This window comes from Eleutherodactylus coqui, chromosome 8 (genome assembly GCF_035609145.1).
Source record: "Eleutherodactylus coqui strain aEleCoq1 chromosome 8, aEleCoq1.hap1, whole genome shotgun sequence".
Classification (NCBI taxonomy): domain Eukaryota; kingdom Metazoa; phylum Chordata; class Amphibia; order Anura; family Eleutherodactylidae; genus Eleutherodactylus; species Eleutherodactylus coqui.
Genome location: NC_089844.1, coordinates 136101226 through 136112942, shown reverse-complemented (window position 1 = coordinate 136112942; position 11717 = coordinate 136101226). Strand labels below are relative to the sequence as shown.

At 46.7% G+C, this 11717-nt stretch overlaps 1 protein-coding gene across 2 annotated transcripts; it reads right to left on the bottom strand.

Annotated features, from left to right (window-relative positions):
- Nucleotides 1-372: 372 nt before the first annotated feature.
- On the bottom strand, nucleotides 373-11544 carry SPSB3 (splA/ryanodine receptor domain and SOCS box containing 3). Of its 2 annotated transcripts, XM_066576500.1 has the most exons (7): nucleotides 11465-11544; nucleotides 9819-9962; nucleotides 7240-7414; nucleotides 6977-7164; nucleotides 4636-4738; nucleotides 4251-4376; nucleotides 373-2715 (listed from the first exon to the last, which is right to left on the bottom strand). In XM_066576500.1, the coding sequence occupies exons 2-7, from the start codon at nucleotides 9954-9956 to the stop codon at nucleotides 2354-2356; spliced, it is 1092 nt and encodes a 363-aa protein (XP_066432597.1). In that variant the 5' UTR covers nucleotides 9957-9962; nucleotides 11465-11544; the 3' UTR covers nucleotides 373-2353. The 2 variants fall into 2 exon arrangements, with proteins under 2 accessions (XP_066432597.1, XP_066432596.1); XM_066576499.1 differs by lacking the exon at nucleotides 11465-11544 and having other exon boundaries at nucleotides 9819-9986.
- Nucleotides 11545-11717: the final 173 nt, after the last annotated feature.

Here is an 11717-nt window from a genome sequence, read left to right as displayed (position 1 = left end):
GCCTGATCATTTTCTCAAGGGAGATAAGCTACCAACAGCGGTGTCTAGCATTGGTTTACTCCGCTCTACCCATTCAAAACACTTGTACACTAGGCTCGGTTGAGCATGCACATGTATGGGGAGGGTCAGGAGGAAGGGGACTTAGCGAACAGCTATCTAAGGTGTTTGGCCAGCTGAAGACTGCATTCACACAAGAGTGATAAAATATGGGATTGTCTCCAATGAGAATGTAGGAAAACTCTTTTGGGACAGGCTTTCCTGTGTTCCCATGAGGGCGTCCAGTTCCGTCTTTGGTGCTGTATATAATTCAGCCTTGCTCCCCATCTTTCTTGTAGACTACAACACCAGGCATAGGGAAACATATCTGCTCCATTAAACATATAAAGCAATCCAAGCTATATTTCATACTGCGACTTTCATTGATATATAGGTGTTAAATAGGAAGCCTACATGATATTCTAGCCGTAACATATTAAGCCAACTACACCACAACCCAAACCCATCCAACTCATAGTGTCCAAATGTAGCAGAAGACCGAAAAAAAAAGAAGGAAAACCTCTATAAATATGTTGGTTGGGACAGGACAAGCAGTCAGGACAATGATCCAATACAGTATATGGATGTGGTCTCTACCGTTCCTGGATGACATTGATTCGTTGCCGCATGTCTCCTTATAGTGATGTAGGCTGATCCTAGTCATGTACTCAGCACACCAACAGTTTTATGAGCAAGGGGGTTCTGCAGGCCCCGAGAAACATACTTGGGCCATTGAAATGTCTAGACAACTGTTGAAGGGTGAGTTCTAGGAGTCACTCAGGTCCAAGTAGTAGCCGTTCAGTGATCAGTGGGCAGAGTCCAATTCTTGGTACGGTCTGTATTAGCAAAAACAGAGGTTGCTTTACAGATCCCGTTAAAGTGCTCGTAGATAACGGACGTCCTTACTTATAAAGATACGGATCTTAAAGGGGTTTTCCAAGATTAGTACACTGCTCAAGAAAATGAAGGGACCACTTAAGCATCACAGTATTTCCAAGTGACTTGGACTTGAGCGGTATCAATCTGTCGAGTTAGAGTGCTATTACACAAGCGTCATAAACGCTAATTGCAGGTGTAGCCCGGAAGGTTCAGCCTGACAATTGCCGGGAGAACACGAACGTTGGTGGCAGCCACTAGCGCTCGTGTACCGGCAGCCTTAGGCCGTGTTCACAGTTTACTTTTTTTTGTGCTTTTCTGTACTCCAGCAAAAAAAACAAAAACCACGTGCGTTTACTTGTTGCGGTTCAGAAATGCACAAAAACTACAAAGTGTGAATGCAGAAATGCGGAAACCATTGTGAATGAATTTCACCTGCTCTTGTGCAAATGCAAGCGACAACAAGTGCACTGAAGAGACGACCCCCAAAAGGGAATGGAGACCATTCCTTTTACCTTTTATCCTTCCTGATTCTTCTCTAGGTTTACCTGTATACTTATCACTACTGGTATATGAGGCGCTACCTGCAGGTTGTACAGGTAGTCCTGCTCCTCCAGGATGGCACATCCATACATGCCATCATAAGGAGCTTTGCTTTGTCTCCCAGCACATTCTTCACCACGTAACAGATGGTCTGCATGTTCCTGACCACACTCTCAGAAACTGACTCTATGAGGGTGGCACGAGAGCCCAACGTCCAATATGGAGACCTGGGTTCACAGCACCTTGCAGCCCGATTGGCATTTACCAGGGAACACCAGCATTAGCAGGTCCACCATTGGTGCCCCATTCTCCTCACTGATGAGAGCAGGGTCACGCCAAGCAGACGTAAGAGTCTGGACGTGCCGTTTACACACAAAGATCCGATGTGTGATTGAACTGTTCCCTTAATTTTTTTTTTGAGCAGTGTATAAAGGTGTCTGTGCAACTCTTGTCCATGAGCTGGGTCTAATATTGCAATACTCACATGAATACTGTTGAGTTGCAATACCAGACACAACCACTGCATGAGAGTGGCACTGTTTCTGGGGAGAAAAAAAAGCCTATTTTTCTAATCCTGGAAACCGCCTTTTCAACTGCATACTCTATAATCATTTGAAAGTCAGATGTTATAACTTGTGCCGCCCCTAAGGCAGAAAGACGGTCATGCCAAACCGAAAATCAGGCTTCAGCAGTCTTACTCCATCACCATCGTTCTGTTATTTCAAGGTCACCCAATGACACAGTGAATGCGCAGCTCCTGTCTCCATTGTCCCTTCATGCTCTATGTTCAACCTGGAGGTCAATTCATTTTTATTTAGTATTCTGTCCTTGAAAAAGTTCACAGTGGGATGTTATGGCAGACAGCGGGCACCATGACGGCACCTCTTGCCTTTAGTTGTTAAACCCTGCGGCACCGTTTCCGCTGACATTCCTCCAGTCCTGGCGGGCAGCTGCTGTCTGAGTCCCTCCCACAGGAGGCGGTGGCTGCAGTGTCACTTTTGCGTTGTCTGGAAGGGTTGATTCCCATCTGTAAAACCCAACCCAGCTTGTTACTCAGCACTTGTTTGAGACCCGGGGGGAGAGGTAAGGCCTCCAAAGAGTCTACACAGTCAGGAAGCAGCTGGCGTAAGCGGGCACAACACAGGTATTGGAGGGAGGTGCGGCAACAACATGAGCGGATTACTTTCATGCTGCTCTTCGCGGCTGTTGAACAGACCATGGGGAATAACTTCTTGTTCCGCAGCTGAGTGGCTCCTACACCTGGAAGGTAAGAGAAACCTGTGAGGCAAATACCCTGTTCTGCAAAGTAACTTAAGCACAACTCAGACCTTCCCACCCAAAATACTACGATAGTAACTTGCTTAGTTAACCACAGCAGCAACAGTACCCCTCCTTAATAGTGACGGTCACAACTTCACCCCTTTAGAAATCACTTTTGTAGGGTCAGAGTCCCTGGGCTCCATGGTACTGCTAGGGCTGAATGGTCCTTACTAGTCCACGAATCATTCAGCCCCAGCAGTGCCACTATTAGGGCACTACTTTCTGTTTAACCCCTTAATGATGCGGCCCCCTTTTTTTTTTCATCTTTGTTTCGTCCTCTCCCCTTTAAAAAAAAAAAATCATAACTCCTTTATTTATCCATTGACATAGCTGTATGAGGGCTTGTTTTCGCGGGACAAGTTGTAGTTTTCAATGGTGCTATTATACCATATAATGTACTGAAAAACCTTTACAAAATTCTAAGTGGAGTAAAATGAAAAAAAAAAAAAGACATTTCACCATCTTTTAGTGCGTCTTGTTTCTACGGCGCACAAACTGCAACAAAAACTACATGATAACTTTATTCTATGGGTCAGTACGATTACTGCGATACCAAACTTGTATGTTTTTTTTTTTATACTGCACTATTTTTTTTTTTCAAAGATATTTAATTTTTTTCAATTATTTTCTGCTCCCATCTTCTGCGCACAATAACTTTTTTATTTTTCCACTGACTTAGTTCAGCAACGGCTCAAGTTTTGCGGGATGTCCTGTAGCTTCCGTTAGTACCAAATCGGAATACATACGACTTTTTGATCGCTTTTTATTGAGTTTTTTCTGGGAGAAAGGGTAACTAAAAAAGTGCATTTTTGGCGGGTTTTTTTTTCAGACGACATTCACCGTGCGCGGTAAATAATGTGCTACTTTGATAGATTGGACTTTTACGGACACGGCGATACTAAATATGTATTTTTCTTTTACGATTAAATTTTTTTAAATTATAGATATGGCAATAGGGGGGCGATTTAAACTTTTATTTAATAAATCTAACAATTTAATAAAACTTTATTGATTTTTTTTTCTTTTTTAGCTTTCCTTGAAGCCCTCCTGGGGGACTACAACATGTGATGCTTTGATCGCTCCTGCAGTATGATGTAATGCTATAGCATTACATCATACTGCATTCTGATAGGCAGCCTAGCAAGAAGGCTCCCGGCAGCCATGACACCTGCATGGCTCCCATGATGCCACCTGGGGGGGTGGGGGTCATGCCGCTGTCAGAATTGACAGCTGCATTTAAAGAGTTAATAGCCGCAATCGGCGATTGTGGCTACTGCCCGTAGGTGTCAGCTGTAAATACACAATATGTTCGGTTTTCCTTGTGAATAACATCTGCACCGTGGATGTGATCTGTAGCATCTCATCAGCTTGCAATGAAGCGGCCGCAGCGCTGATTTAATGCTGACTCTTTAAGTCCCATTGCGTTAGATGCTAATCTATAGTATAGGGAGCTGAATGTTAAAAACCCCCCTTACCAATACACTTCCTGTTCTTGTAGAATGTCAGCACTCCATGCCAGGTATCCAGATGCACGCCAATGATTGACCCTTGACCAAAGCGTGAAGAGAAACTGCTTTTGTCACCTTTGTGCTGGAGTAAGCCTAAAAGACAGGAATATAATGATCAGTGGTTTTACCCGTGGCTATTAAACTAATGGCTGACCAACGCGAGAGCCCCCGCTAATGGGCGACTTTCACCTCTGGCTCATACAGCTAGTGACCCCCTGTATGATGGCAGTGTGCCTCAATAGAGCTGGGGTTGTTTTCATGAGATAGTTCTTTAATGGCTGGAGTCCACTGACAGCCAGTAGTCGAATAGGTCAACCCATTAAAATAAAAAAATCTTTAACTCTACTATTACCTGTGTATGAGAGACCCCAACTTTCTGCATCTTTTCCCAGCAGACTGCAAAAGGTGTGACGGTACTTGTCCAGATTCACATCTGATGTTCCAATGCCGACCATCTATGAAAAGAAAAAATAAGTAATTCTTGGAGGAGTGTCTTCATGTAGTTTAATATTAGCAGACTAAAGCATCAATGTAGTGTTCTCCTCCAGGACAGCTGGGCCTTACATGCAACTCGGGTGAATATGTTGGGGCAAGGAAAACCTTGGCTTCAGACTTCTTGTAGGGTTGGTTATAAATCCCGCAGTTACTGTTTAGCAGCTGACTGTACATATCCTTATCTGTTAGATCAGGGCTACATGTCACATGGCCAAAGGTCACAGTATTGTCCTACTACATGGCATCCTAATGTAAGTGAATGGAGTCCGGTTGCAACTTGCAGTTCGCTGTGATCCAACAATCGCAGGAAATCCTGACAGATTTTAAAATCCTGCTGGATTTTTGACAGTATATTGTTTATTAAAAAACCCATTCAAATGCTGTGCAAAAGAAATCTGTTTGTATAATATGGTATACTGCAGATTGTAGAATCCGCAGCAGGTTTGATATGTGGTGTATTAGTGACAAGCGTTTTGCTGTGGATTTTAAGGCCCATTTACACGCAAAGACAATCTCTCAAATGATTGAATGTACTAATGTCCATTAACACTTATCAGCTTCATTTGCCTGTAAAAGGGTCTCTGGGAGCTGTTTGCAGAGCACAGCATGTGGTCTGAGCTCTGCACACAGTTTCATTGTTCTCTATGGGCTGCTGGCAGAATACAATGTAATCTCAGACTCCAAAACACAGCGTGCAGTCCCCGTTATTTCTCTCCGGCTGAACAATGGATTTTAAGCTCACCTTAAAATCCTCTTTCACCTGAAGAGTGAACGATGGCAGCGTTTATACGCAACCATTATCGCTCATATGTAGAGATGAACGAACCTACTCGGCCACGCCCCTTTTTCGCCCGAGCGCCGCGATTTTCGAGTATTTCTGTACTTGGGTGAAAAGATTCAGGGGGCGCCGTGGGTGAGTGGGGGGTTTGCAGCAGGGAGTCGGGGGGGGGGGGGGGGGGAGAGGGAGAGGGCTCCCCCGTTTCCCGCTGCTACCCCCCGCTCTGCCACGCCTCCCCCCCGCCCCCCGAATCTTTTCACCCGAGTACGGAAGTACTCGAAAATCGCGGTGCTCGATCGAGTAATTACTCAAAACGAGTATATTCACTCATCTCTACTCATATGCCATCGTTTAAACAAATTTTGAGCGATTATCGTTGCAAGTAAATGGGCCTTTACACTTTGCAATGCAAACTCTGATACCTCCACACTTGTCGTTGTGAATGTAGGCTAGCTATATACATTAGATATCTTGTCCCAACAGATGCCATGAGAAGGGTGTATGTGTTCTGAATGTAGAGAGCGAGAAGCTGCCAGAGACATCTTATCTCTCTGAGAACAAAAGAATCAGGTAGTTGCAACCCAAACAGCCCGATTTTCGTCTCCTGTGTCGGAGTCGGGAGACCCCATGTGCATTGGGGTACTTTCAGGGCCCTTTTAGACACAACGATTTTCGCTCAAAAAAAAAAATTTCGCTCAAAGCCATCTTTTGAGCGATAATCGTTGTGTCTACCTGCACTGACATCGTGCAGTTTTCGTTAAGCCGTCGCTGATCTTTCAGCATGCTAAAAGATCAGCGATCAGTTATCAGGAGTTCACAGCGGGATACAGCTGATACTATTGTTTCAGCTGTATCCCGCTCCATGAAGACAGGCGGGGTGTAGTAGTTCATGTGAAAAATCAGCCATATGAGTAACCTCATGGGCTATTACGAGGCCTTGTGCTGTCCAATACATTGACAGCATATGGCCGTGTAAATAAGCTCTTAATGTATATAGCCAGCTTTAGCATTAGGGGGACAAGGGGGTTTTGACTGAAACGTACTAATCCGTAATTAAAAGCTCAATTTAACCTTAAGAACGGTCTTCTAAAATAAGGATTATATTGTACAGTAGGCTTTGTCATTCTCTAATAGGGGACCTATCAGTGGAACACTTTACTCTAGTTAGTTTTTTGTTTTTTTTTGGGAGGGGGGGGGGGGGCTTTAATATTGACATCCTATCCTTAGAATTTGTAGGATTCCAACCTCCGTAGCTTGAAGGGATCCTGACGCTCTGGTGGGCACAGTGTTCCCTTCATGGCACAGCTCATATACTTTATAGCACCTATGCCTTGTAGTGCGGCTCAATCCCATCCATTTGGGATTAAATCTCTTATCTTGATGAAGAAGCCTAGGCCATGAGATGTGAGCAGATACGTACCATGTCTGTGCCATACACAGGTGAGGTCATCTTAATCTCCCAGAAGTGCTGCCCTTCAGCGAGCACCTTGTTGCCCCGTATAGCGGCCGTGCCACAGCTGTATTCCATGTGGAAGCTGACCTTCCGGTTGTCGCAGCTCAGCACTGTAGCAGTGGATTTACTACAGTCATCCCATACCCAGTCAAAATCTGCAATGGAAAGGACAAAAAGTAAGACGTTGGCAGTGGGTTGCACTGCAAGGCTAAGATTTTCTGCTGTCTTACAGTCATCTTCCTCTCCGCACTGGCAGCTCTTTATCTGGTGGAAGGTGTGAAGGCTGGAGCAGTAGGCCTCATTCTGGCTGTCGCAGCTGCAGTAGGATTCGCCCCTCACGGGCACAGCGCTGGGAATGGAGGGAGGCAAGTGGAGCAGCTCGATCTCGGAGTCGCTGTTACTGTGCTGAGGAAGACAAGGAAATGGAAGGTGAGGAGCGATCCTAATATAAATAGGCTGTGAACACTATAAAGTTGGGTCTCGTGCGCCAGACTGCAATCTACGCCAGCTTCAAACTAGGGTAGACTTCAGCTAGGAAGTACCCAGATGCTGGCATAAGTTATAGTAATTACGACGGGCCCTTGCGATCCCATACCCTTTTTGCTTAGCCCCACCCACTTTTAGAAAAGTGACGAGTCAAGTAAAAAGACCCAAAAGTTGCAAAATATGGCAAGCGCCTTAATTGGTAACTTTTTTCTATGTTGGCATACAAGAGTCATTAAATCCCCCCCATCCCTTTTGTATCTCACCGGTTTCAACATCTCTACTTGCTGTCAGTGAATGAGAATGTTCTTGTTTACATCCGGGTCGAACACCTGTAGAGACCTAATATGGAGATTCAGTTTCAACTGTATGCAGTCCAGGCAATCCTTTGTAAGCTAAAGAGCTTGCACTTCAGACCGACTGTAGCAAACTCACAGCAGGAGCGAGACTTCTGCTGCTGATGTATTAAAGGGGTTTTCCAAGGTTTGGATAGCGACAGCCTATCCTCTGCGCTGCTCTTTTCTAGGTATGCCTCCTTTGCCAGGGGATTAACGGGGAGTACCTGAGTTGACGGAGTGTAGAAGAGTGGTTGGAGGGATATTACTTATCCTAGTGCTGGGTCTGCTTGTTGTCCAGGGTGGTGGTCTGCTGGTGGGCTCCCCCCAAGATGCATCAGGTCTGGACTTTGTACCCTCAGAGCAGGTTAAACCTGTTTTCGCAGGCAATGAGCATGTGCGTGCCCCACAGGCAGGTTATACTAGTCTCCAGAGTTACACTAGGCAATCAATATCAGATGGGTGGGGGTCAGATTTCCTTCACTGTTTACCAGACACGGCCCTGTATGTTCTGCAGCAGCTCTGTCTGGTACTGCGGCTTACTTCAAGGGAATGGAACGGAGCTGCAATACCAGGCCTATTGCGGTTAACCGTATGAAGTTGTGCTAGGCAAACAGAGATGGGGATATGCAGCCCCTTCACTATTCAGTTTGGAGTCAGACCCCAACAAATCTGATATTAATCATCTATCTTAAAGGGGAAAAAACCTTTAAATGCCCCCATAGAGGGTAGAGTTCAGTCATCTGAACCCAACTATAATGGCGAGACCGGGTAACGTTCTCATGTGTAGGGGGGGGCGGCGGCTCAACTTTCCCCCAACAGATGATTACAAGAAAGAAGAATCAGAGAAATTGAAATTAAACGCCCAATCGTGTTGGTGGTCTCCTGGGAGATAAGTCGCTGCCAGAGCGGTCTGCTGGTGGCTTAACACTAAAAGACGTACATGCATGCCCTCTGCTGGCAGGGTTTGTATTGAGCGGGGATGGGACTTGGGCCTGCTCCATTCACGGTGGGTGACGGCGGTCTTTCACAGTTGCCCCCAACAGCGGCAATCAGTGTTCATGCTGATTGTGGCCGTTAACTCTTCAAATGTCCCAACCGAACTCCCCACAATGAGATCATTACGTGCTGGTTGGTTGTCATGGCAGCACAGGACGTCCTGAGGGCCCCCATTATTTCTGCCTATTAAGACCGTCCTGCGACCTGTCTTAACTACTAAAGGGGTTTTGTCATTAAAAAAAAAATTAAAAAAAATTCTACACTCACCTATTCCTCCCCCATCAGTCTCCTTACCAGATCTTCTCACTGAGGTTCTGCAGTGCCCCGGGGTCAGCTCACCGCACACTGGCCCGCTTGTTATAAAGGCTGCATTCCTCACCTTCTTCCAGGCGGTCGGTGAAGGTCACGTTGTTCACTGGCTAGGAAGGAATGCTAATCTATTTCAGAGACAGCTCGCATGAGCCGCCTCAGAAGTAGATCGGCACTCCCCCTGCTGGGCTGTGAACTGTAACGTACATTGGCTGGCAGGAAGAAGACCGCCGGCAATATATGTAACCTCACAGGAAGTAGAGGAATCAGCCAGCTGGAGGTGAGGTGACGCCCACCGCAGGCATAAAAATTGTTGGCTCGTTCACTTCTCGCCGCGTTCACAAAAGAGAACAATTCCCAAAGATGATCTGCCTGTCTAAACAGGCTGCATTAGTGGGTGATGACGGCTCCAGCATGTTTGCTTGGGCAAGCGAAAATGGTCAGTTCTCATTTGGTGTAAAAGGGCCAATAGAGGGGATTGTCTAGACTGGACACACCAGTAAACGGACTGCATTAAGGTTCTGGATGTGACAAGATATTTTTACTTTACTGACAGCAAGCAGAGATCTTGAAAATGGCAAAGAATTGAAACACAAAGTATACGGCAAAACTTTTTAATAAACCCCAATTACGCTTTCCCCCCTGTGGATTACTGCTGGCATACAGCGAGGTGAGTGGTTTACCTGCCCATCCGAATCATAACCCCAGGCTTCATCTCCGGCTGGCAGCGCTGGTGCTCGCGTGTCCTGGTCTCTGCGTACGCCACTCAGTACAAAGCGCCAGGCGCGGCTACTGCGAGGTCGGCGAGCCATATTACGCATGGATGACTGTAAGAATCCAGAAAGATACATGACATACATGCACGCTGCTGCACTTCATGCTTAAAAAAAAATACTGTAGGGCGGAAGTCGGACGGACCCCATCGCCGTCAATGAGGTCCGCTCGGTTCCACCTTCGGACGGTCGCTTCTGGTCAGGGATTTTATTTTCCTGCTCCTATGATGAAAACGGGATCCGAAATGCTGATGTGACCGAATCTTCAAATGTTTAGCGCCCCCTGGTGGCCTGTACCTTTATTAACAGCGCAAAATCCACGGCAGACAGACGAGGATTTTAATACGCTTTTTTAGGCGGAGACATTGACAGTGTGAGCGCACCCTCTAAGTGGAAGGGGCGGATTCTGCCGCGAAGCTGCACTAATACAGATTTTCGGCCATGTGTGAACGGACCCTTATAACTTTCCTGCAGAGCAGCGCTCCTCGCCAACCGCTTCCCACCCAGCCCTTTCCTTCTACAGGGTCTTGCCACAATTCCCTGCAGAGCAGGTGGCTAAGGCAAGGAACCATTTGTGATATGTGAACTAGACCAGCTGCTGATTGACAGACTGCTCCCTGTAAGGGCTCTGTCACAAAGGCGCGTGCAGGTTCGGTCCGTGAAAAAACGGACTGATTTCACAGTGTTAAGTTTATATGCACAAAAAGAAAAAAAAAAATGCAAAAAAGGCCCAATTGAGAACACGTTTTTTCCTCCCTGCCTCCTGGCAGCGCACATGCGTGTAACATCCATGTTCACAGCGGTTTTTATGCTCCCATAGACTTTCATGGACGATTTTGGTCTGCGAATGCGAACCAACAGAAGACGCTACGGCTGTTTTTTTTATACGCAACATCAGTCCGCATTGTAATGGCAGGTCTGAATACATTGCCTGGGGTGTGAATGGGCTCTTATTGGGCCGAGGGAGAAAGCTGTCAATCTGCAGGCAGTGGCAATAAACTTAAAGGAGGAGATGGTCCCGAATGTTATATACCATCCGTCTACGAGTTGTCGGGGCGGTTCAGTGGCTGCCGTTCATCTCGGGGATAAATAAGGAATCTGATGGGTAACAATCCCGCCTTGTTGTCCACCACCGCAGATATAAGGAAACGCCAGAGGCGACTGCTGACCTATGACCCCGCCGTGATGGGGAACCCTATAAACGCTGCGCTCGCCCTTGTCTCCGCAGATCACAAGTATCCCGGTAAAACTGGTTCATTGCGCTGTGTGGCATGCTGGGAGTTGTAGTCCGGCAGTATGCAGGGCCCCTAACGTGGCAGCTGGTTACATGTTTAGTGTCGTGACTCTGATGGCATCATGTGACAAGTAACGCTGTAGTACCACAGTAGAGGACTAAGAGAAGGGAGAGTACAACACATGGAGACCCCATATCCCTATGACAACACCCCCTGCTCATTAATATGTCCCCTAGGCTCCAGCAGCTACGACCAAATGACTTCCCCCTTGCCCAATTTCTATACCCCCTAGCAACAGTAAAGAAAAGCCCGCACACCTACCTGCCTTCCTGCCGGGACCTACAGCCGTACAGACGTCAACAATAACCCCTGAACTACCTCTGCCCCACCGACGAGCAGCAGGCTCTCATTGGTCAGTCTGCAACGTCAGTCAGCCAACCTTTTTCTACCATTGGTTAACTGTTGTGTCCGTCAACCTGAAGAGGCGGGACTAAGCGGCCGGTTCTTGAAGCTGATTGGAAGACTCCTTCAAGCCCTTTTACAGCAAAAGACCGCCTCCTTTTTCCGCGTTTAC

Coding starts and splice junctions, on each gene's coding strand:
- SPSB3 (XM_066576499.1), bottom strand. CDS start 9,986: ATGTATCTTTCTGGATTCTTACAGTCATCCATGCGTAATATGGCTCGC. Junction 7,165..7,239: donor GTGCGGAGAGGAAGATGACT/GTAAGACAGCAG, acceptor TTTCCATTGCAG/ATTTTGACTGGGTATGGGAT. Junction 4,739..6,976: donor CTGTGTATGGCACAGACATG/GTACGTATCTGC, acceptor TTCTTTTCATAG/ATGGTCGGCATTGGAACATC.